The 22,734-nt window shown below is 37.8% G+C and overlaps 6 protein-coding genes and 3 long non-coding RNA genes across 12 annotated transcripts in view; 6 read left to right on the top strand and 3 right to left on the bottom strand.

Moving 5' to 3' along the window:
- The window catches only part of LOC133840430 (formin-J), a 45,432-nt gene extending 38,573 nt beyond the window's left edge, over positions 1 to 6,859 (bottom strand). For all 3 annotated transcript variants that reach the window (XM_062272244.1, XM_062272245.1, XM_062272243.1), the window contains exon 1: positions 6,107 to 6,859. The gene's annotated coding sequence lies outside the window, so the exon portion shown is untranslated. The remainder of the gene's footprint in view (positions 1 to 6,106) is intronic.
- Positions 6,860 to 7,576: 717 nt separating this feature from the next.
- LOC133841438 (mitochondrial inner membrane protein OXA1L) lies at positions 7,577 to 10,055 on the top strand. Its single transcript, XM_062273915.1, has 3 exons — positions 7,577 to 7,910; positions 8,024 to 9,086; positions 9,405 to 10,055. Exons 1-3 carry the CDS (start codon positions 7,827 to 7,829, stop codon positions 9,578 to 9,580), a joined length of 1,323 nt encoding a protein of 440 aa, XP_062129899.1. The 5' UTR covers positions 7,577 to 7,826; the 3' UTR covers positions 9,581 to 10,055.
- On the bottom strand, positions 9,650 to 10,330 carry LOC133841440 (MIP18 family protein galla-2). Its single transcript, XM_062273918.1, has 2 exons — positions 10,111 to 10,330; positions 9,650 to 10,054 (listed from the first exon to the last, which is right to left on the bottom strand). The coding sequence occupies exons 1-2, from the start codon at positions 10,229 to 10,231 to the stop codon at positions 9,705 to 9,707; spliced, it is 471 nt and encodes a 156-aa protein (XP_062129902.1). The 5' UTR covers positions 10,232 to 10,330; the 3' UTR covers positions 9,650 to 9,704.
- Positions 10,331 to 11,082: 752 nt separating this feature from the next.
- On the top strand, positions 11,083 to 11,982 carry LOC133841439 (uncharacterized). 2 transcript variants are annotated; one of them, XM_062273917.1, is made up of 3 exons: positions 11,083 to 11,201; positions 11,264 to 11,304; positions 11,338 to 11,982. In XM_062273917.1, the coding sequence occupies exons 1-3, from the start codon at positions 11,190 to 11,192 to the stop codon at positions 11,873 to 11,875; spliced, it is 591 nt and encodes a 196-aa protein (XP_062129901.1). In that variant the 5' UTR covers positions 11,083 to 11,189; the 3' UTR covers positions 11,876 to 11,982. The 2 variants fall into 2 exon arrangements, with proteins under 2 accessions (XP_062129901.1, XP_062129900.1); XM_062273916.1 differs by having other exon boundaries at positions 11,086 to 11,201; positions 11,264 to 11,982.
- Positions 11,983 to 12,673: 691 nt separating this feature from the next.
- On the top strand, positions 12,674 to 13,883 carry LOC133842488 (uncharacterized). Its single transcript, XR_009894406.1, has 2 exons — positions 12,674 to 13,569; positions 13,629 to 13,883. It is a non-coding gene; the product is annotated as an uncharacterized LOC133842488 (long non-coding RNA).
- Positions 13,884 to 14,200: 317 nt separating this feature from the next.
- On the top strand, positions 14,201 to 14,904 carry LOC133841048 (uncharacterized). Its single transcript, XR_009894250.1, has 2 exons — positions 14,201 to 14,598; positions 14,657 to 14,904. It is a non-coding gene; the product is annotated as an uncharacterized LOC133841048 (long non-coding RNA).
- A 524-nt stretch (positions 14,905 to 15,428) lies between these two features.
- LOC133841049 (uncharacterized) lies at positions 15,429 to 15,824 on the top strand. The gene is made up of 2 exons (XR_009894251.1): positions 15,429 to 15,589; positions 15,645 to 15,824. It is a non-coding gene; the product is annotated as an uncharacterized LOC133841049 (long non-coding RNA).
- A 1,082-nt stretch (positions 15,825 to 16,906) lies between these two features.
- Positions 16,907 to 18,357, bottom strand: LOC133841047 (biogenesis of lysosome-related organelles complex 1 subunit 4). The gene is made up of 3 exons (XM_062273296.1): positions 18,200 to 18,357; positions 18,056 to 18,127; positions 16,907 to 18,001 (listed from the first exon to the last, which is right to left on the bottom strand). The coding sequence occupies exons 1-3, from the start codon at positions 18,260 to 18,262 to the stop codon at positions 17,639 to 17,641; spliced, it is 498 nt and encodes a 165-aa protein (XP_062129280.1). The 5' UTR covers positions 18,263 to 18,357; the 3' UTR covers positions 16,907 to 17,638.
- Positions 18,358 to 18,447: 90 nt separating this feature from the next.
- LOC133841046 (ATP-dependent RNA helicase DDX42) lies at positions 18,448 to 21,265 on the top strand. The gene has a single exon (XM_062273295.1). The coding sequence runs from the start codon at positions 18,601 to 18,603 to the stop codon at positions 21,040 to 21,042; it is 2,442 nt and encodes an 813-aa protein (XP_062129279.1). The 5' UTR covers positions 18,448 to 18,600; the 3' UTR covers positions 21,043 to 21,265.
- Positions 21,266 to 22,734: the final 1,469 nt, after the last annotated feature.

The following is a 22,734-nucleotide window of genomic DNA, read 5'->3' on the forward strand; positions in this document are numbered from 1 at the left end:
TATTAAGAGTTGAATTTGTTTTGGGCGCGCAATTTAATTTATATAACTTTAATCGTTTATAAATGATAAATTAATATGGGAAAAGCAAATTGTATGGGCGGTCGATTCAGCTGCGTCTTCTCAAGCGTTTCTGAAAGGCGTAAAATCATCATCATCAGCATCGCAGTCGGTAGCCTGAGCATTTGAAGCGCCAAGTGGCCGACAAGTTGCCAAAATTGGCAAGGCTTAAATGGACATGACAACAACAACAACAAAGCTATTGAGTATAAGCTGCTGACGTCTTAGTCTTAGTTTTGTTGTTTATTTATTTGTATTTGTATTTTTTTTTTTTTGGTTATTTCCTAGCCCGCCTTTGTGCAAGTAGTAATTTATGTTTTGTGCTCGAATCTGTGTGTGGGCGATGCGACGACCATTTGAATTACGCATACGACGCGTTGTCTTCAATCAGAGTTGAACCTCTTTGCCATATAAGGCAGACGTTACGTTCTACTCTATTATATGTTTAACTTACAGAGTTTACAACGTAAAATTCATGCAACTAAATGATGCTCAATTGTTATTTACGGTTTCTACACCTTTCACGCGGGCTCTCAACTCACGAAACACAATTTAAATGAGCTGATTTATGGCAATTTGATGGGCACATTAACTGCTCCCGACTGCTGCGTCTCCTTCTGCAGCTCCACCAAAAAAAAAAAAGAGTGAGTACAAAACAATTTATTATAAATTTAAGGTTGATTCTGTGCACAGAATGACAACGAAAAAATTCTTACAGCTGCCGTTTCAGTGCCAACTCTTTTCGGTCGTCGTTGTTGTTCTTGCTGTTGCGTACTTTATTATTAATTTTAAGCGTGGGCTACAACAACAACAACAGCTTCGACAACAACAACTAGAACTACAAACACCCACAGAGTGTTTGTCAAGTTGCTTGGATTTCTTGTTGCTGTTGCTGTTGCTATTGCTTTTTTATTCGCTTCTTAAATGCTTTTTTGCTGGCCGCATTTGTTATTACATTTTGTGGTTCTTTTTTGTTTTATACGCGATTAATTCTTGCAATCTCAGCAGCAGCAGCAGCAGCAACAACGTGTGTGTTGTCGGCGCTTGCTTCTAATTGCATACACGCAAATTACTCATACGCCGCGTTTGCGCGCTCGCATAATATATTTATTATTATACCCGATAACGAACTGCAGTATTTACGATTGCTGAAAATTTGATTTTCAAACTTTTGTATGACAGTCTGGTATATTTTGCACTTTATGGTATTTTTTCAATGTAGAAATATATAAATTTATCACATATTTGGTATATTGTAAAATGAATACCACACTGTTTTGCTTTTATTCACAATGGGTAGCGGGAATCGGGTTATAATAAATGTAAAAGTTATTTAAGAAATACTTTAATATGAGAAAATACTTTGTCTGACAATTTGGTCTATTTGGCACTCTGTGGTATATTTTGAATGCAGAACTACATATATCAGTATACGAAATATTGTCTTGTACATTTTTAGTATTTTGTGGTACATATTTCAATTTGCATTTTGCAATATTGATTGTAATAATATATCAATATACCAAATATAGCTTTTGGTAGACTTTTAGTATTTTAGTATATTTTCCACTATGTGGTATATTTTGAATGATGAAGTACTATCAGTATACCAAATATATTTTTAGTATTTTTGCGGTATATTAAATCGGTATATTTTAAAATTAATACCACAATGCTTTGCTTTTATTAACAATGGGTATCGGGTATGTCACAGTCGAGCACACTGGACTGTAGCTTTCTTACTTGTTTTAGTTTTTGCGTGGGCCACAGCCACAATAGAGAATCGACAGTCGACAACAGCGCTGCGCATCCTCCTCATCAACATCAAAAGCAGCAGCAGTTGAATAACAATTATATGTATTTATTTCTATTCTGTATTTTTCTGCTCTTTGCTTTTTGCCATTTTTATTTATTGTTTAACAAATATTCCATTCCCTTGCCCCTCTCACACTCTCTTGGTCTCTCCCTCCGACTTTAACTGCTGCCCTGCCCCTGCAATGAATTGCTTTTATGCGCTCATTTGCATATTAAATAAGCAACTGCTGAAGCTAAAGCTAAAGCTGAAGCTGAAGCTGTGGCTGTGCCTTTAACTGATGCATTCGTGTTGGCAGTTGTTGTTGTTATTATTTATTTGCTGTGTGGTTAGTTTCTAAGCGGCAGCTGTTGCAAAGAACGTCGTCGTCGTCGTCGTAGGTTGGCTTAGCGTATTACGCGACGCAGCTATTTTATTTTATATCATACTCATAACATATGTGTGTATCTCCGTTTCATTCTTTCACTTAGTTTGCAGCTCGTTTTGGTTTGTTGACGTAAAACAAAGAAAAAACGCGCCAAGTGCAGCAACTACAACTACAGTGAAACCTGTCAGCCAATCTACTCTCCCTCTCTCTCTCTCTCTCTGTGATTTGTGATTCATTAAACAGTTGATTCATTGATTAACTTCAATTCGTTTGCCAATTTTTGTGGGGGCAGCATTAATACTAATTAACTAATACATTCGACAGCATCTCCGACTGCGACGAGTTTAACTCATTAACTTTAAGCGATTTCAGAGCTACAGTGAGAAAAAGTAGTACGAGCATTTTACAAAAATATTTATTATTTTAACTAATTAGCTACAAATATAATTTGTTAAAATAATGCGACTAAAACGATTTGCAATTTCAAGTACATTTTATGGGCGCATCATTTATTTAGTTATTTCAAACATTTTGCCATCGCATTCCGCATTTAAATTTAGCACAGGTTCTAATAGAATTTGCTATTTATTTTTGTATCGCTGCGTTTAGGCGATTCCAAAAGTGTTTTTGTGTTTGCGCTGCAAATCGATTTCCAAATGCAAATCAGTGCCAAATTGAAATATTAGAGAGACTTGCATAAAGAAATTTTCTTATTTCAATTTGAATTTAACACATAGGAAAGCTGCATTCGAGTGTGCTCGACTTTGAGATACCCGCTACCCATTTTTTATAGAACATTTTTCTCCATATATATATTTGCGGTATATTTGCAAACTACTAAGAGTATAGCAAAGGTATATTGATTAGTTGGTATATTAATATAGTACTACAATCAAAAAATACCATAGAGTGTAAAATATACTAGATTGTCAGAAATAAATTGTAAGAAATAATTATCAAATCTTACTGTAGTGCAAATTTTCTTCAAATTAATTTATTTTTTAAGAATTTGTTTTATATATTTCTATAAATAGAATAGTGATTTTGTGTATTATAAATTTTCTATTACAGTTCTCTAATCTAATTCTATCTATTTTCACAAATATAAGTGATTTTGATGTATTGCTTATACCATTTTCTAATTCAATTACAAATTCTATCTTGGGTTATTCCATTTGTTTATGAATGTACAAATATTCTCAGAAAAATGCAATCTACAAAAGCACATAATAAAGCTCAACTCTTGTGATATTCTCATTGAATATGTGTGCTTCAAGTTTAATTTGCTTTTAGTGCTAAAAAATTGCTCTCATTCTGCTAGATTTTCACAACGATTGCTTAGCTTCAATAACTAACAAATAAAAGCTGGTTTTTTTTTAAGTTTTTCCATTGCAATTTTCACAGCGTTCGTTGTTATGCTGTTTGCTTGGGAGAAGCCTATTGAATTCCTTTCCTGGAAGTGGTTTTCAGATTAGTCAGCGAACTTGTCGCATTAGTCAGTCAGCGGATAGCAATCGGCAAATAATTCAACAATTAGCCAAATAGTTGAAGTTCTTTAGCCATGTTAAGATCAGTTAACACATGTGCCTAGCCTTATATCGTTGCTCTCTCGAAGAGAAGTCTTAGATAACAATTGGCAAATAAATTTATGCGCCCAAATAACACACATGCAAATCTCAATATTGATTCAAGCAACAATGGAAAAAGCAATATATAGTATATATATACATATGTGGTATATCTGTGAGTATTTATCGCAGCTTTGGTGACTATTTTTTGCTGTCTTTTGGCGAAACAAGTAGTTGAATTTCCTTAAACAAAAAACTTAGATATTGACGGGCAGCGACTTAAACTTGTGCAACTCTTCAAGTGTGTGTCGGTGTGTATGAGTGTGTGTGTGTGTGTGTGCATGTGTGTGTGTGTGTGTGTGTGACATTAAACCACACACAAACAAGTGCGCCATATTTGGCAATTGACTTTGCAGCCGAGTCAGAAAATATCTAGCTACGATTTGTGTGCTCGCTTTTGACTTCAGACACATAAATACATAGATATCTATATATACACATATATATACATATATTTATGTGTATGTGTGTGCGCTTTTTAACTGTTTACGCTGCCCACTTGCGATGGCCAGCGGCTTGATAAATACGTTTAGTTTTATAAACACAAATTGACACTTCAAATTGTTTGCCAAAAAAAAAGAGCACATAAAAATCGATTGAAAGAAATGGAAAAAACTGAAAAATCATGAAATCAATTTGAATTAAGCCGCCCCGCTTTGAAGCACACTTTGTGTTGCATGCTCAGATTTTTGCTTGAGGCAAATATCGATTCGAATGGAGTTGGAGTTTGTCTGGAACTCGGGAATACATATATCATAACCTTAAGCACCTTAAGCACTTCGCGGAATTCGCAAGGCTGGTAGCCGTCTCTCTTTCCCTCTCTCCCTCTCTCATTCTAAGTCGATTCTGAATTTGATTGTGATACTGATTTGTATCGGCAAAGATCTAACAGAATAGCAGCATATCGTTGGCCTCTAATGCTGCTGTGGGGCGTGTTTCGCATCAAGAACGAACCATAAACAAATTTATGATCTTGAAGGAGGTTCTTATAACTCCCGATCTCTCTCTCTCTCTCTCGTTCTCTTTATTCGCTTTATCTTTGCCAAACAACTTGCGTCTGTTGCGTTAATTAATTGTTTGCCTACGAATTACAACAGATTTGCCTCATACATATGCATTTATAAGTGCGAAAAAAAAAAAATTATGGTGCAGTCGAGCTTCGCTACTAATTAATTTGTGACGATTTTATGTAAAAACTGCATTTGAAAAGTCAGTTCAAAGCGCTTAAAGTTAATCAAATATTTATTTTTAAGATTAGCAACGATTTTTCGTTCTATTTTAAGCAAGTTCTAGAGTAAATATTGTATTACTATAGTAAAATAAATTAAATATTCTAGTTCAAGATTAAAGATTGATATATGAAATATTCTTGTTATTCAAATAATAACTAAATGTTATAATAAAATATAAAAAATATTCTAAAATTGTTTTTTTTTTGTTTTTAATTTTCATTCATATTTCATAAATGATATATAAATGTAAAAGCAAAATATAAAAAATATTCTATAATTTTTTTTATTTTCGACCCATATTTCAAAAAAATCAGAAACACAAAAAATATATTATTATATTTAAATATTTGATATATATTCTCTATCTTGTTCTTAAAGAATCGCTTAAAGTTTGAAGCATTGATTTTCCTTCTCCAAAAATATTTCAAATCATATATTCATATCACAAATTCATAAACCTCAGAAACATTTCTAGAATATTTTAATCTTTTGTGTAGTTTTTTTTTCTTGTCCATATGAAGACATTAAAAAGTGTCTTCGACTGCCTTCATAATGAAAATGATAATGACGATAATGATAATGATATTGATAATGATAAGAATATTAATTTTTTCAGATGTCCTACATACGAGTTTGAGTTGGGTTCTGCTTTTGACCATAAACCGATTCGATTGTTATAGCTTAAGCATTTAATGAGCTGCACTTGCAACGCGGCTGCGGCAGCGGCATCGAAAGGGTGACAAAGGGGGCAAGGGGGCAAGGCAGTTTATTTTCTTATCGTAATATTACTGTTCCGCGTAATTGATCTACTTATTATTGTTGTTGTTGTTGTCAATGGACTAATAAATATTATTTCAACTGCGGTTGATGCTGACCGCTAATAAGAAGGCAAACAATTATATATTTATTACTTCCATTTTCCACATTGCTGATAAAAAATAATAATAACAATAACAATAACGAATAACAAATGAACAAAGTAGCGCAAAGTTTTGAAATTGAAACTTACCACCGAAAAATAAAAAAAAACTAAATTGTTATTAAAATGGCAGCCCAACACCTGTTGCTCTTGTCGTTGTTGTTGTTGTTGTTGCTTTGGCTGCTCCAATTTGTGAATGAGCTTAATTGCATTTATCGATAGCACTTTGTTTGGCTTGCGTCAAAGTTATCGTTTCTCGTTTCTAGCTGCTGCGACTGCAGTCGTTGTTGTTGTTGTTATTGATGTGGTTGTTGTTGTTGTTTTAATTAGCAACACATACACATTAACTAATGCACACTAACACACAAGTACGCGCACACACACAGAGACACAGTCTGAGAGGCAGCCAGACGCATGGTAGGGCGCCCACGCAGCGTGCCAAAAGAAAACGCGTTTATTGAAAATTCAACTGCGACTGCGACGCAGGCGACAAGCGACGACGGCTGCCGCGCAAAAAGAACTTTGCTAGCTGCGCTGCGCCAGCGACTCAAGAAAAAACAAACGCGACAATGCGCGGCGACGGCAGCCAGCTCGTGAAAAAAACCGAAATTGCAATAAGAAATTGCACGCAAATAATTTATTGCGATTGCGACTTCGCTGCAGCTCTATAACCGATTCGCTGGAGCGCTCGCGTGTAACTGAAAAATCGTTTCAAACTTTAATTTGCCCGTCAACCGATCAGCAGCTCTTCCTCTTCCTTTTCGTTTTCGAATTTACTTTGTGTGTGCCAGTTGCTACGCGTGCGCGCCACGACTGCTCGCCTCGAACACCAAAAAGCGACTGAAGTTAAGAGAGCTACATGCTCGCTCCTTTACCGCTGACGATCGTGAAGAGCACAAAAGTGGCGCTGCTTGTGCTCCACCAGCTAATGTTCTCTTAAACGTGCGTATTTACGTTTGAGGTTAAATTTCACTTATTTTTAAAGGACCAAGTTAATATTAATTATTTATATTACACATAATTTCATTTAATGACAAATATACTAAACATTTTAAATTTCTTTTTAATTTCTCCCTAACCGTTAAAATTAGGACTTCAGCTAGTCAATCGACTTACATTTTGTCGAAAAAAATTTATATATTTATGTAACTTTTTGAATTATCTATAATAATACACACTTTTATTTCAAAGATATTTGTAGTAACGGTCATTTTTCTAATCTGAAATTCCATAAAAATTCAATTTTAAATTGAAATTGATTTCCATGTAGCTGTAAGCCGGTATTAAGTGTGACCGCAATTTATTAACGTTAAGCAATAATCAGAAATGCCAACCTGACTTTCTTTATTGAACATTTTGATATTTTTTCAAAGGGCGGATTAAAAGACATGTAATTTTAAATAGCTGGTTAATTAACAAGTTTATTAAATATGTAAGTTCATGTGCCGTTGAATGTTTTGCAAAACACTTGCAGTTTTGACTCAAATTGGTTATTTGGGAATGGGATGGGAATGTAGATACTTGTGGAAAGTCTGCCATTATTAAAATTATTTTTATGTATTGATATTCTTATAAATTTATATATTTCTTATGTGAAATTCTCACAAAATCGTGCGCTTCTAAATTTAAGTTGTACACCTAACGTTGCAGCTAAAACTAACCGAAAAATATACTGAGTTCACGGCCCTGGTAGCAATCATATGTTTTTGCCCAACCAGCTGTGTGGGGACCACGACGACTGCCATCTCTTTCTACGAAACGCGAATGCGTCAAATTTTATACATTTTTATAAATTAAAACAAATTGCAAAATGCTGGCGAAACGAATGCAGCTGTGGCGCGCCTCCCAAGCGATGCTGGCGATCAATGGCACGGCCAACAGGACAAGCACACAGGTAAGCAGCCGGCAGTCAAAGCCAAGCGAAGTTCATCCATTGTTGATGACATAACCTGCAAAGTGCGGTTTGTTATGAATGCGTTTTACTAACTAAAAACATATACTCTGCAGATGTTTCCCACTGTCAGCAGTCGGGATATGCATATGGCAAGTAGCTGGAGTCGCTTAGCAGCGCCACCTGCGTCTACATTGCTGCCACTCTATGGATCCATGGCGGCATCTCCAGTTACAATGCGCTTCGCCAGCTCCAGTTCCAGTTCCAGCACAGATGCCATGCCTGTAGTCTCAACCAAGGAGCTTGTTGATCTGCCCGCCATTCCTGAAGCCCCAGTGGCACCAGTCGTCGAGCCACAAACGCTGATGGAGACAATAACGGTGGCTGGTGAACCACCTTTCGCTTCAATCGGCTTGGGCGGCTATTCGCCGGTGGGTATTGTGCAGAACTGCATGGAGTTTCTGCACTGCACATGGGATATACCCTGGTGGGGCACCATTGCCATTGGTACACTTGTGGTGCGCACCATCATCTTCCCTCTGGTGATTCTCGCGCAACGCAACTCCGCGAAGATGAGCAACAACATGCCACAGATGCAGGTGCTGCAGCTGAAGATGACCGAGGCCCGTCAGTCGGGAAACGCCATCGAATCCGCACGCTACGCACAGGAAATGATGCTGTTTATGCGCGAGAAAGGCGTTAATCCTCTCAAGAATATGATCGTACCACTGGCACAAGCACCGCTCTTCATCTCCTTCTTCATGGGACTGCGTCAGATGGCCAACGCGCCCGTGGAGTCGATGCGTGATGGCGGATTATTCTGGTTCACGGATCTAACGCTGGCGGATCCCTTGTATCTGCTTCCCGTCATCACCAGCGCCACGTTGTATCTAACCATTGAACTGGGCACGGATAGTGCGCGTCTGTCGGCTGCCAATATGAACACCATGAAGTATGTGCTGCGTGCTCTGCCCTTGGTCATCTTTCCCTTCACCATGAATTTCCCCGCCGCCATTCTCACGTATTGGGCCTGCAGTAATTTCATTTCACTGGGTCAAGTGGCTTTGCTGCGTATTCCCTCTGTGCGGGATTACTTCAAGATCGACAAGATGATTACGCATGCACCTGGCTCCTTGCCCACCAAGCAGAAGAAGGGTTTCGTCGGCGGCATGAAGGAATGTAAGTAACGTTTATTGTTTTGATAACTTGGGGGGAATCTCAGTTGTAACTAAGACTCTGGGTCAGAGGAGGTTAAGTGGGCTGTTCTCCAGTGAATAAACTGCTTCTCCTGCTAAACAAGGCGATGCATTAAGCAAGGATGTGTGCTGACAATTTGTGCTTCTGAAATTCCTCTATTTTCTATAGCTAATTGTGTATCTAATCTCTCGGTCCTTCTCAAGAGATCGTTTAGTATTCCGACACTCTTACGCCGTAGCAGAATGCCTTCTTGCTTCTAACTTCCTTTGTTAATTAACTTTCTTTTTTTTCGCTTTGCAGCCTGGGACAACATGAAGATCACCAAGGAGATCGAGGAGCGACAGCGCCTGGATGAGATACGCTTCGCCAAGGCGGGCAAGGGACCGCTAGTCAAGACGTACAAATACGATCCTACACAACAGCAGCGGACAAGCACCAGCAGTGTAAAGCAACCATCCTCCAAGCAGCAGCAATAGCTTCACTTGTTAAACTTCAAAACCGTGTTACCATAGTCTTTAGTTCCACCCAAGATTGCAGACGTATGCTAAAATAAACTATACATATTTACTATTAACAAACAGAGATACAAAGTACATGAGTTCAACTTCTCGCCGAGATGCATTGATTGATGACTTCGGCCAGATGTTTGTTCTCCAAAGCGGCAGCAACGCGTTCCTTGTCCGCCAGCTGCTTATTCACGGCAAACTCGGAGGCATGTGTGCCAGGTGTTATCTCCACGGTGACCTTGAAGCGTGGCGGCAACGAACGCAACAGTTTCACGCGTATTGAGAGTCCAATCAAGGTGGCCATGGAACAATGCGGAATTGTGGGTGTAAAATTCACGTGGACATTGTTCTTCTTGTCACTGATTGTTATGAGCTGCTCCTGCACCACGTGCAGCTCCTCAAGCGTTAATGGATGCTCTGGGTCATTGATGTTACGTATCAGATCTGCAATTAACATTGATTAGATGAGATTTTGCTATATTGCTTTATTAACGACGCACCAAAAATTTCACGTGTATCAAATGGATCCACAACAGCTTCGTCCTCCTCGTTGGCCGTTGTTTCACGTTCCTTAATCTTGCCATAGACACTCGGATTGATGTTTTCAATTTCTGCAGGCATTTTGTTCGTTTTTACACTGCTATATTTAACTAGAAATTTATTATTTACAAAATTTATATGCGAGAACTTTGCGAACAGTGTGTACACACTGATTAGCACAACATTAACACATTTTTACCACACAACGCATTTTCTTTCTACATTTATTGTGCACACACTGATTGCTCATCGCGCGTTCTACAAAATTTGAATTGATAATTTTGTGGTTGCTGTTGCTATTGTTGTTGTGAGACAGAAACGCTATAAAAATAGAGTTTCGCAATTAATTAATTATACTACATTAAAAATGCAAACTAGTACAATTCCCAGAAAAGTTAAGCTGTAAACCAGAGTGCCGCATTACGTAAAGCCTGCAATTAGTGGCGTACAGTGATTAAGATTTATGTGCATTTCAATTAGCTTTCCTATAACTTTTCATATTTGCACTGATTTTTCTAAACGTGCGCAGATAGTTTTTGTGTGTTGTTCGCATCAATATGCTAACTAAAGATGACTAATGATGCCGGCTTCCCAAGACCTAGAGATCAAGTAATATATAGCACAAAGTCAATCTGGCTAGTTGGCCGCCTTGAGCCACATTTGATTCGCACATATCAATAAAAAAAAATATGCATACTATATATAAACGGGTATAAGTTGGAAAGATGCTGCTGCTGTCTGTCACTGCTTTTGACTTACGGTGATTTTTATTACAGCTTATAATTAGCTCTATCAATGGGAAAAATAAATACTGTGCGAGTCGAGTCAAGTCGAGAAACTTGTCTCTCCGCCATATGTACAATGTAAGGTACGGCAATTATCACCAATTTACGAACTGGTTAACAGCAATCTCAAACATGACAATATAGCGCCCAGCGAGAGATTCGCTATCCCATAAAATGCGCCGAATGCGCGACGATTCCAGCAGTTCATCATCAATATCTAGACCGTTCAGTTCGAGATACTTTTTGCCAGCGAAATGAGAAAATTCGTAAGAGCGCTCGATCCATTCAAATACCGGATATATATAGCATACAGTTTATTTACTTTTAGCTGATCTTTGTGGCCTTGTGCGTCATTTGCCAAGCCGCTCCCTCAAACATCAAAGGAGAAACTTTGAAATTGCACTTGTCTCGCGAGAAACGCAATGAGGAGCATGGTCATGGTGGTCCCCCTGCCATTAAACCCGTTTTGGAGAAGGCCCGCGAGTCACTCCAACACCATGCTGGTCTACCCATTGCGGAGGAACATGGTCATGGTGGTCCGGCTCCAATTAAACCCCATTCGGTGCTGGCTCGCGAGGGATTGCAGCACAATTCGGAGCATGGCAAGCAAATTGCCGGTGCTCTGATCGCCCACGAAGCTTTATCTAACCACAAGAAATCCAAACGTGACATTCCCGTGCCGACTGAAATCAAGACCACCGCTGCTCCCAAGGAGGATGCGCCCAAAGAGCCCGTTGCACCCATCGAGGCTGTGACACTCCCCGAGAAGGTTCCCTCAGCCAGCCCAGCTGCAGATGTGGGCAGCACAACCCCTCACGGTCCATTGCGTCATCGTCCAGTGCCAGTTGCTGAGCTGTTCAACAAGGCCAAGCCTGGCAGCTCCGAGGAGGAGAGCAAGGAGAGCGCGGAGAGCAAAGAGAGCAAGGAGACCAAGGCATAAAATGAATCTTGTATTATGTAATCTACGCTTTTCCACTCATAACTTTTAAAGTCACGTGAAGCGAACGCGAACAAATGGCAAATAAATAACAACAAAATATTTACAAATCACGAAAGTTTGCTTCTTACAAAATAGTATCGCAACCAGATGAAACTGGATGATTGATTATATTTCTGATATCAACTAATTAATACCTCATAAATAATTGCGGTTTCTGGCAATTCAATTTGATTTGCGGACACAAAAAATTTTTGTGAAATAGTTTCTTAAATAGAGTTCTTAAAGAGAGTTCTTTCAGACTCAATTTGTAGAATATATAGAATATATATTTATAATAATTTTAGTTTATTGCCTTATTTAACTGATGAATTTTAAAATGCATATAATTCGATTAACTACAGAAAATACGGAATGTGTTAAATTTAAATTAAATGCTAATTTTCCGCATTTCTACAAAAGTCCTATAAAAGGCGACACACCAAAAGCTTCTCAATCAATTCTAAAATAATCTGCAAAAATGAAACTCTTGGTAAGTTCTAATATTTGATTATGTTTATAGTCAATGACAAAGACTTTATTTCGTTACAGGCGTTAGTATTGGGTCTGTGCCTCATTTGCAGCGTTTATTCCGCACCGCAATACTACACTAAATTTGGTCCACCGCCGTTCTTTCCCACTACACCCGATTATTGGGGAAGCTAAGTTTTTTCCGACTCCATAAAGTATATATATATATATATATATATATATATATATATATATATATATATATATATATATATATATATGTACATAATATATTTGAACATGAAAGAGCCCAACCGTGGAAAAGTGGATATTTGGCCTTCTTCTAAATAAAAAATTATTTAAAATATAAACAACTTGTTTTTTGAATATTTTTTCCTTTTATATATAGTAGAAATAATCGATTATCATATTTTTACGAATTTTACAATACCTTACAGTCAGAAGTGTCAAACACTTTTGCTCGCCAATATATGTATATTATTATAATGTTAGTTTATTTCCTTATTTGCCTAACGAACATTATAATTATATAATTTGATTGGCTACAGGAAATTAGTAATGTGTTAAATTTAAATTAAATGCTAATTTCCAGCACTAATACACAAGTTTTATAAAAGGCAACACACTAAAAGTTTCCATCAATTCTAAAATAATTTGCATAAATGAATATAGTTAATAATGAAGACTTTATTTCGTTACTAGCGATATTTATGGGACTGTGCTTCATTTGTAGCGTTTATTCCATAAGGACACGCAGTAAATTTAAATTTGGTATATTCTGCTTTTATTAAGAATGGGTAGCGAGTATCGTAAAGTCGAGCACACTCGAATGGAGCTTTCTTACTTGTTTTTATTATATTATATTTACAAAACCTGTTGGAATAATAAAAGCTTCAAATTCCAAATGTAATAGTGTGATTAATAAATTTATTTAAGAAAATCTTAAATAAAGACTACAAATTCGAAATGTAATAGGGCAATCTTGTTATTCAATATATGTGACGAAGTAAATGTTAACCAATTATCTAAAAATATTTATTCATTTACCATGTGGTAAATTTAAATTTAATGCTAATTTTCCGCATTTCTACAAAAGACCTATAAAAGGCGACACACCAAAAGCTTCTCAATCAATTCTAAAATAATCTGCAAAAATGAAACTCTTGGTAAGTTCTAAAATTTGATTATTTTTATAGTTAATAATAAAGACTTTATTTCGTTACAGGCGTTAGTAATGGGTCTGATCCTCATTTGCAGCGTTTATTCCGCACCGACGTTCTTTCCCTCTACACCCAGATGGTTTGTACTTCCATAAAGTATACATATATATATATATATATATATATATATATATATATGTATATATGATCGGTTGCAATCAAATATATATGAACATAATAGAGCCCAACCGTGGAAAAGTGGATATTTGGCCTTCTAAATTAAAAATTATTTAAAATACAAACAACTTGTTTTTTGAATACTTTTTCCTTTTATATATAATAGAAATAATTGATTATCATATATTTACGAATTTTACAATACCTTACAGTCAGAAGTGTCAAACATGTATCATGTTTAAACATGTTTATTTCTTTATTTGCCTAACGAACATTATATTTCATATATTCATAAAATTAATTGATAATCATGAATGTAAGACTTAAACAATTATATGTATTTCCCAAATGAATTTACTTAGTAATTTTTATACCCGCTACGCAAAGGGTAGAAAGGTATTGACATATGAAGTCTATGTTTCGTTATATAATATAATAAAATTTCTTCAGTATATAAATTTGGTATATTCTGTTTTTATTAAGAATGGGTAGCGGGTATCGTAAGGTCGAGCACACTCGAATGGAGATTTCTTACTTGTTTTTATTATATTAACAAAACCCGTTGGAATAATAAAAGCTTCAAATTCCAAATTCTAAATTTAACAGTGTGCTTAATAAATGTATTTAAGAAAATCTTCTTAAATAAAGTCAACAAATTCGAAATGTAATAGGGCAATCTTGTTATGCAATATATGTGACGTAAATGTTAACCAATTATCTAAAAATATTTATTCATTTACGATGTGGTAAATTTAAATTTAATGCTAATTTTCCGCATTTCTACAAAAGACCTATAAAAGGCCACCACCAAAAGCTTCTCAATCAATTCTAAAATAATCTGCAAAAATGAAACTCTTGGTAAGTTCTAAAATTTGATTATTTTTATAGTTAATAACAAAGACTTTTTTCGATACAGGCGTTAGTAATGGGTCTGATCCTCATTTGCAGCGTTTATTCCGCACCGCAAGGCAGATGTGATCCTCCGCCGATCAACCCCGATGATAGAATCTGGCCTCCACCTGACCTGATCGATCCCGAATATGGACCACCCTGGACGTGAAGTGAAGTTGCTTCATAACTTAAAGTACGAAACTAATTTAATAAAAGAGCTGTTATTTTGTATACTTAAAGTGTGTAATAAACATACATATGTTAGTTTTGTAATCACTTATGGATTTAATGTGCTGACTAATTGTCCGACTTATAGGGTGACTTTGTATTATAATGTTTGTTTATTATATTATTCACTACAATTAATAGTTATTTTTGTAGTAACTTAAAAGTATCGTTAAATTTATTGATAATCATGAATGTAAGATTTAAACAATTATAAAGTATAACTTTCTACAAAATGTAGAAATTGCCTTCTGTAGTCGGGTCTTTGCTGTTTTGGTTGACAATCTGACATATGTATTTCATACTCTATGGTGTCTTGATATACCAAATCTATAAATTTGGTATATTCAAAGCTTTTATTAAGAATGGGTAGCGAGTATCGTAAAGTCAAGCACATTTGAATGGAGCTTTATTACTTGTTTTTATTATATTAACAAAACCCGTTAAAATAATAAAAGGTGCAAAATCAAAATTCAATAGTGTGATTAAGAAGTTTAAATAGCTTATAAAAAAATGTAAAGTCTACAAATTCCAAATGTAATAGGGCGATCTTCTTATGCAATATATGTAAACTGAAATGAAGAGTAAATGTTTACTAATTATATAATAATGTATAATCATTTATGATGTGGTAAATTAAAATTAAATGCTAATTACTACATTACACAAGTCCTATAAAAGGCAACACACCAAACGCGTTTCCATCAAAGAATTTGCAGAAATGAAACTCTTAGTAAGTTCCTGTTTTAATAATTTATATATTTAATGTCAAACTTATTTCATTAAAGGCAATTTTTGTGACTTTGTGCGCCATTTGCAGCGTTTATTCTAAAAGGCCAACTAAGCCTCATTCTGTGATAGCGAGAGAAGGTATTGTTCATAGTCCTTCAAAACTGACCAAGAAAGGAGCCTAGTTCAACCGATTTATTCCTTGAATGAATAAACTGAAAATGTAAATGAGAAAAAAATGCACTTCCTGTTCATTTTTAAACTGGTACAAATTAAAGTCATCAGATAATAAAGTTTAAAATTATTCAAGCAAGTAATATTATGAGGGCGAAGCAGCTAAAAGTGAATCGGTTTCGATTCTGTATTTTAGCTCTTTCATGACCAAATTAAAATGGGGACACATAGAAAATATTATTTCGATAAATGATTAAAAGGAGCCCTAAATATCTTTCATTCTGATCTTCGATACTCTAATTCCTTTGGTATGTCCTTTTAGGCAACATTTGTCCATCCATATATATAAATAAGAACGAAAATGTAAATGTTAAATGTAAAGTCAATGTTGCGTATATGCAACGGCGGGCATGAGAGGGTTAAAATCGATATACATACATATATTTATATATTAATTTTCATTTTAATGTGTTAAATTGATTAGCACAATATACAGGAAACTCGCAATATGATTTTAAATTTAAATTAAATGCTGATTACAGCATTTTTAGTTGAAAAACTGCACACATTTTTAGTGAAATTTTGACATTTTTGTTCAAGCGATCACTAAAATCATTTTTTTCAAAAATCCGTACGACATTCTCTTTATATAAGATATATTATATTAAGATAATTATTTCCGCCCTGTAGGTTCAAATTTACATCACTTATGCTACATGCCACGGAGGCGTGAAACAGTGAAACATCGTTTATTTTTTTATATGAAAAAAATGTATTTGTATCAAAAAGCACTTCGAAAACAAGGAGGTACTCCTATTACTTAACTCTTACGATCGGATAGTAAAGTTTGAAATTATTCAAGCAACTAATATTCGTTTCGTTTCTGTATTTAGCCATTCCAGTGTGTTTACAATCGTTTTACATTTAATTGAAGTGGTAAATCGATTAGATCAATATACAGGAAATACGAAATGTGTCGAATTTAAATTAAATGCTAATTTTCCTCATTTCTACAAAAGTCCTATAAAAGGCGACACACAATAAGGGTTCCAATCAATTCTAAAAGAATTTGCAAAAATGAAACTCTTGGTAAGTTATAAAATTAGATTATTTTTATAGTTAATAACAAAGACTTTATTTCGTTACAGGCGTTAGTAATGGGTCTGTGCCTCATTTGCAGCGTTTATTCCGCACCGCAAGGCAGATATGATCCACCGCCGATCCACCCCGATGATATATTCTGGCCTCCACCGCATCGATCCCGAATTTAGACGCTGGACGTGAAGTGAAGTTGCTTCATAACTTAAAGTACGAAACTAATTTGATAAAAGAGCTATTATTTTGTATACTTAAAGTGCATAATAAACATATATTAATTTCGTAATCACTTATGAAGAAGATGTGCTGACTTTGGCATCAGCCGTGCAAAAAAAAAATTGTCAGACTTATAGAAAAAATGAAATGATGAATTTTATAATTCATATAATTCGATTAACTACAGGAAATACGTAATGTGTTAAATTTAAATTAAATGCTAATTTTCCGCATTTCTACAAAAGTCCTATAAAAGGCGACACACAATAAGGGTTCCAATCAATTCTAAAATCATTTGCAAAAATGAAACTCTTGGTAAGTTCCAAAATTAGATTATTTTTATAATTAATAACGAAGACTTTATTTCGTTACAGGCGTTAGTAATGGGTTTGTGCCTCATTTGCAGTGTTTATTCTAAAGCGTCACGCAAGCCGTGGGATCCACCTTATCCTTCGGATAACTAATTTAACGTACGAAATGAATTTGTTAGAAGAGCATTTTTTTCTAATTGCACACTTACACTAAAAGTACGTAATAAACATACATATATTGGTTTTTAAATCACTTATGAAGATGATGTGCTGACGCTGGCATCGGCTGTGCCAAAGTATTCGTCAGACTTATAGATGGGAACCGCTTGAAATTCGCCATCAATCAGATTACTGGATGGCTGTGCTCCCAGCGTATCTGCAGCGGATAATTTGGCTTTTAGTGGTTTGAGCAGCAGACCCTTTAGACTGTATTCGGTGACATTGAGCTCCCGCTCAGCAACATCAACTGAGCTCTCGACTTCGTTGAGATTCTCGTTAACTTTGGCCACAAATCGTTCCAATTTGTCGATGCGATTGCGCAGCTCGCCAAAGTTATCGCTGAAGTTAAGAATGCTACTCACATGATTGGCCATAATGCTGTTGGATTCCGCTCGCACCTAGAAAATGCCACATATCAAACTGAGACTTAGAATCGATTACCAATCACTTACCGAAGCCAAAACAGTTTCGAACTCGTCTAGTCGGGCGAGCATGTCTTCGATGTTGTTGCACAGTGGGTTAACCTGGAGAGGGATGAGTGCGGGAGAGGGATAATTATAAGATGAAAGCATAGATGTCTCAAGTTATATACTCACTTCTCTATCCAAATCGGCAGTTTGTATGATTCTCGCATAATCTTTGGCACTCTGTTCAACCATTTTCACACATCAGCTGACGACACAGAGCAAACGAAAACAACAAAACTGTAAAATCAACAAGCTGCAGACGCTGAAATCGATAAACGCTTATCGATAACGCGGCCAGTGTTGCTCATTGGGATAGTTTTTCTTAACCAGGGCTGCTATGCACTGAGATGTTAATCAGTTTTACAGCTACAGGGCTGCACAACTCTAATAAGGTTGGCAACAATGCTCTAGATTGGCAAATTCTAAACTCGCGTATGTTGTATTGATTTGTGTGTTCGTGTGTTCTTGGGCCTCAGAGATTACAACTTGTACCTATTGTCTAGTGCCACTGCCAGACAGCAGCGAGCGTAATGAGCAATTACCGAGGTATCGGGGGCGGCGGCTTTCCATACAAAAAGCAACCGAGCGGTGGCAACAACATGAGCGCTGTGCCGCCGCCGCCGGCTTTAAGCAGCAATCGAGGCGGAGGATTTGGCTTCAGCATCGGCCGTGGACGAGGCCGGGGCTTCCAGGCTGCTACAACAGCAACTGGCCCAACAGCAGCCAGCAGCGGCAGCACCTCGAAGCATGGCTATTCCACGCTGGAGTCCATCAGTCAATACACAAACTCCACGAATTTTGTGGGCAAACGCAAGCAACACATGGACGACGATTACTTCGACGACGACGATGAGCCAGCCACGCAGCAACAGCAGCCGGAGCAGGCTTATATACCAGCACCCGGCTCACCAGGTGCCTCGCCAGGTGGCAACAATAACAAAGCGGACTCCGATTCAGATGAGGATCCGTTGGAACAGTTTATGGCCGGCATCAATAAGCAAGTGGAAAAAGAGAAGGTGCGGGCGGCCGCCAGTGCGTCAGACACACAGCTGAAGGCGTCGTCGGCAGCGGCGCTGGAGAAGAAGGGCGTGCGTGGCGACATCGATGACGAGGACGATGAGGAGAGCTACTATCGCTACATGGAGGAGAACCCAAATGCGGGACTGCGCGACGAGGGATCCGATCAGGAGATCGACTACGATGAGGATGGCAATCCGATAGCACCGCCCAAGAAAAAGGATATCGATCCGTTGCCTCCCATTTATCACTCCGAGATCGAGTACGAACCCTTCGAGCGCAACTTCTATACGCCGCACGAGGACATTGCCCAGCTGGACGAGGAGCAGGTACGCGAACTCCGTCGCACGCTGGGCGTCAAAGTGAGCGGCGCTGCGCCTCCGCATCCGGTCAGCTCCTTTGGCCACTTTGGTTTCGATGAGCCGCTGCTGAAGTCAGTGCGCAAGGCGGAATACACGCAGCCCACACCCATTCAGGCGCAAGCGGTGCCAGCGGCGCTGTCGGGACGCGACATCATTGGCATTGCCAAAACGGGATCGGGCAAGACGGCTGCATTCATTTGGCCACTGCTGACGCATCTAATGGATCAGCGGGAACTGCGTACGGGTGATGGACCCATTGGTTTGATCCTAGCGCCAACGCGGGAACTCTCGCTGCAGATCTACAACGAGGCCAAGAAGTTCGGCAAGGTGTACAACATCAATGTGGTCTGCTGCTATGGCGGTGGGTCCAAATGGGAGCAGAGCAAGGCACTGGAGCAGGGCTGTGAGATTGTCGTTGCGACGCCGGGACGCATGATCGATATGGTCAAGATGAAGGCCACCAATTTGCGGCGAGTCACATTTCTGGTGCTCGACGAAGCCGATCGCATGTTTCACATGGGCTTCGAACCTCAAGTGCGCTCCATTTGCAATCATGTGCGTCCCGATCGCCAGACGCTGCTCTTCTCCGCCACGTTTAAGAAACGCATCGAACGTCTCGCTAGGGATATATTGACCGATCCGGTGCGCATCGTGCAGGGCGATTTGAATGAGGCGAATCAGGATATTACACAGCATGTGTATGTGTTTCCCAATCCGCTGCAGAAATGGAACTGGCTGCTCTGCCATCTCGTCAAGTTCCTCTCCGAGGGTGCGGTTCTTGTGTTTGTCACGAAGAAAGCTGATGCTGAGACGGTGGCCAACAATCTGCTCGTCAAGGAGTACAATTGTCTGCTGTTGCATGGCGACATGGATCAAGCGGATCGTAACAAGGTCATTATGCAGTTCAAGCGCAAGGAATGCGACATCCTGGTGGCCACAGATGTGGCAGCTCGTGGTCTGGACATTCCGCACATACGCAACGTGGTCAACTATGATATTGCACGGGACATTGATACGCACACGCATCGCATTGGACGCACGGGACGCGCTGGGGAGAAGGGCAATGCGTATACGCTGGTGACGGACAAGGATAAGGAATTTGCGGGACATTTGGTGCGCAATCTGGAGGGTGCCGATCAGGAGGTGCCCGACGATCTCATGGAGCTGGCCATGAAGAGCTCCTGGTTTCGCAGCTCCCGCTTCAAGCAGAGCAAGGCACGCAAGCCGGCAAATAATTTCATGGGATTGGGCTACCGTGAGCGGCCTGGAAGCGGAGGAAGTGGAAGTGGCAGCGGAGGCTCTGGCGGATCTATTGGCAAGAGCAAGGGACCAGCGCCGGAGCCAAGCAGCAAATCGCTGTCGGGCGCCGGACCCGCAACCGATCGCTATTCAGCGATGCGTCAAGCTTTCCGGTCGCAGTACAATTCACAGTTTCGTGCCTCCAGCGATCGCACCTGGGAGCAAACGGTGCCAGAGACGGGTGTCTTTGCAGCGCCACCTCCGCCACCACCACCAGCAGCAGCGCCCGCAGCAACAGGAACGGGAGCTTCAAGTCAGGACCCGAAGCGTGCCAAGAAAAGTCGCTGGAACTGAGGGAGAGAAGAAGAGGAGAAGCATACAAACGAGAGGAATCAATCCCAATCCCACAACCAGTCCAAGCTCATCTTTCATTTCAATATTATTTAATGTGTATTTGCTTTTATTTCACCATTTAAAAGTACTACCTAACGACTAGCATTAATATATAAAATTATATATTTATCCATTGTATACTACTGTCAGCAAAAAGTCTCGATACTCTGGCTATAACTCAAAATCTTTATAGGTCTTCTGAATTAGTTTCATTAAAGTAGTTATCCACTCATTATTAAACACTTTTGATAAATATGCTAGAAAAACGTTCTGTTTCTTCACTTATTCAACATTTTCAAAACGGAGTTCGACACAAAGTTTTCAAGCAAGAAGGTGTAAATCTTGTTCCTAATGGATTTGGGTTTTTTTTCTCTTAATTTGATAAACACCGAAAGAAGTCATCTGTTTGGTTCACCATCGATATTTGGAGACTCTGAGACTCAGATATTCAAGGAAGGATTTTTACAGATTTTAGAATTGCGGAAGCGATGAAAAATCAAATGATAAGATTTTTAAACTTCAACTCCTTAGTTCATATCAATGGTCATCAGTCTGTTTCTGGAATTTTATCTTTTCTACTACTTTACTTTCCACTTTACAAAATTTAAAACACACTTAAAGCTTGTTGCGAAACAATTATTTTTATCTGTTTACAAAAGGATGCTTAAAAGTTAATGCATATTTTGACTAATCAAATAAAATAATTTTTTTGAATTCAGAATTCCGTCAAATTCACAGATCTAAAACATTTTGCCCGCAATAGTAAATGCCTAAAAGGCAATGCTTCGTGTCTTTTTGGTGCATTTTTACGGGTGTCAAAAAAGGCATAATACATATGTATGTATTTTGCGAGTCAGTGAGGCAATGTCTATAGATATGTATGTACATGTGTGTTAAATACTCTTATAGACACACTCTATTCCTTCATCCACGTGTAGCCAATGGCAACTCAATAAAAATGTATTTAATTGTAATTGTATTTTTGTGTTTTAGAGGAAAGAAATCCACGAATTTTTAAATTTAAAAAGTAGTCTCGGCTCATTTGGTTAATCTAGCTTTTGAAGCCGCAAATATCTATGAAGATATGATATAGAGAGATGAACCTCTTATCATATAGATGATTTCCGAATTAGGAATTAATATTCATGACCTAGAAGGACAGAAAAAGAAAGTGGAAAGAAATATTTCGAAATCAAAATCCAAACCCATAAAAATCAATCCCAATCCCAGTTGAAGTTAATGCTTGATTTCAATATTATTTAATGTGTATTTGCTTTTCTTTCATCATTTTAAAATTACAACTTAACAACTAGCATTAATATAATCATATATAATATATATATATCCATTATATATTCATATATGTTATGTTAGGTAAATACTCGTATATACACACTCCGTTCTCTCATTCACGCTCAGCCAATGGCGATTCAATAAAAATGTCATTAATTATAATTGTATCTGTGTGCTTTATTTACTTCGTTTTACTTTCTCATTATTTTAATATTTCTGATTTTTTTGTTTTTCGTTTTATGTGTATTTTATTTTGAATAAAATCACATTTGCGCATATTCCATGGCCTCAACTTGCCCCCGAATCGATTCCAATTCGTTTCCTTGTTGATCACTTTCCAAACGACGCACGATCTGGCAA

Source organism: Drosophila sulfurigaster, chromosome 3, assembly GCF_023558435.1.
Source record: "Drosophila sulfurigaster albostrigata strain 15112-1811.04 chromosome 3, ASM2355843v2, whole genome shotgun sequence".
Lineage (NCBI taxonomy): Eukaryota > Metazoa > Arthropoda > Insecta > Diptera > Drosophilidae > Drosophila > Drosophila sulfurigaster.

Excerpts from the sequence above, each read along its gene's own strand:
- LOC133841438 (XM_062273915.1), top strand. The coding sequence starts at position 7,827 with ATGCTGGCGAAACGAATGCAGCTGTGGCGCGCCTCCCAAGCGATGCTG. Across the intron at positions 7,911-8,023 it reads CCAACAGGACAAGCACACAG|ATGTTTCCCACTGTCAGCAG; the intron begins GTAAGCAGCCGG and ends TATACTCTGCAG. Across the intron at positions 9,087-9,404 it reads CGTCGGCGGCATGAAGGAAT|CCTGGGACAACATGAAGATC; the intron begins GTAAGTAACGTT and ends TTCGCTTTGCAG.
- LOC133841440 (XM_062273918.1), bottom strand. The coding sequence starts at position 10,231 with ATGCCTGCAGAAATTGAAAACATCAATCCGAGTGTCTATGGCAAGATT. Across the intron at positions 10,055-10,110 it reads TGATACACGTGAAATTTTTG|ATCTGATACGTAACATCAAT; the intron begins GTGCGTCGTTAA and ends TGTTAATTGCAG.
- LOC133841047 (XM_062273296.1), bottom strand. The coding sequence starts at position 18,262 with ATGGTTGAACAGAGTGCCAAAGATTATGCGAGAATCATACAAACTGCC. Across the intron at positions 18,128-18,199 it reads CTGCCGATTTGGATAGAGAA|GTTAACCCACTGTGCAACAA; the intron begins GTGAGTATATAA and ends ATCCCTCTCCAG. Across the intron at positions 18,002-18,055 it reads TCGAAACTGTTTTGGCTTCG|GTGCGAGCGGAATCCAACAG; the intron begins GTAAGTGATTGG and ends GGCATTTTCTAG.
- LOC133841046 (XM_062273295.1), top strand. The coding sequence starts at position 18,601 with ATGAGCAATTACCGAGGTATCGGGGGCGGCGGCTTTCCATACAAAAAG.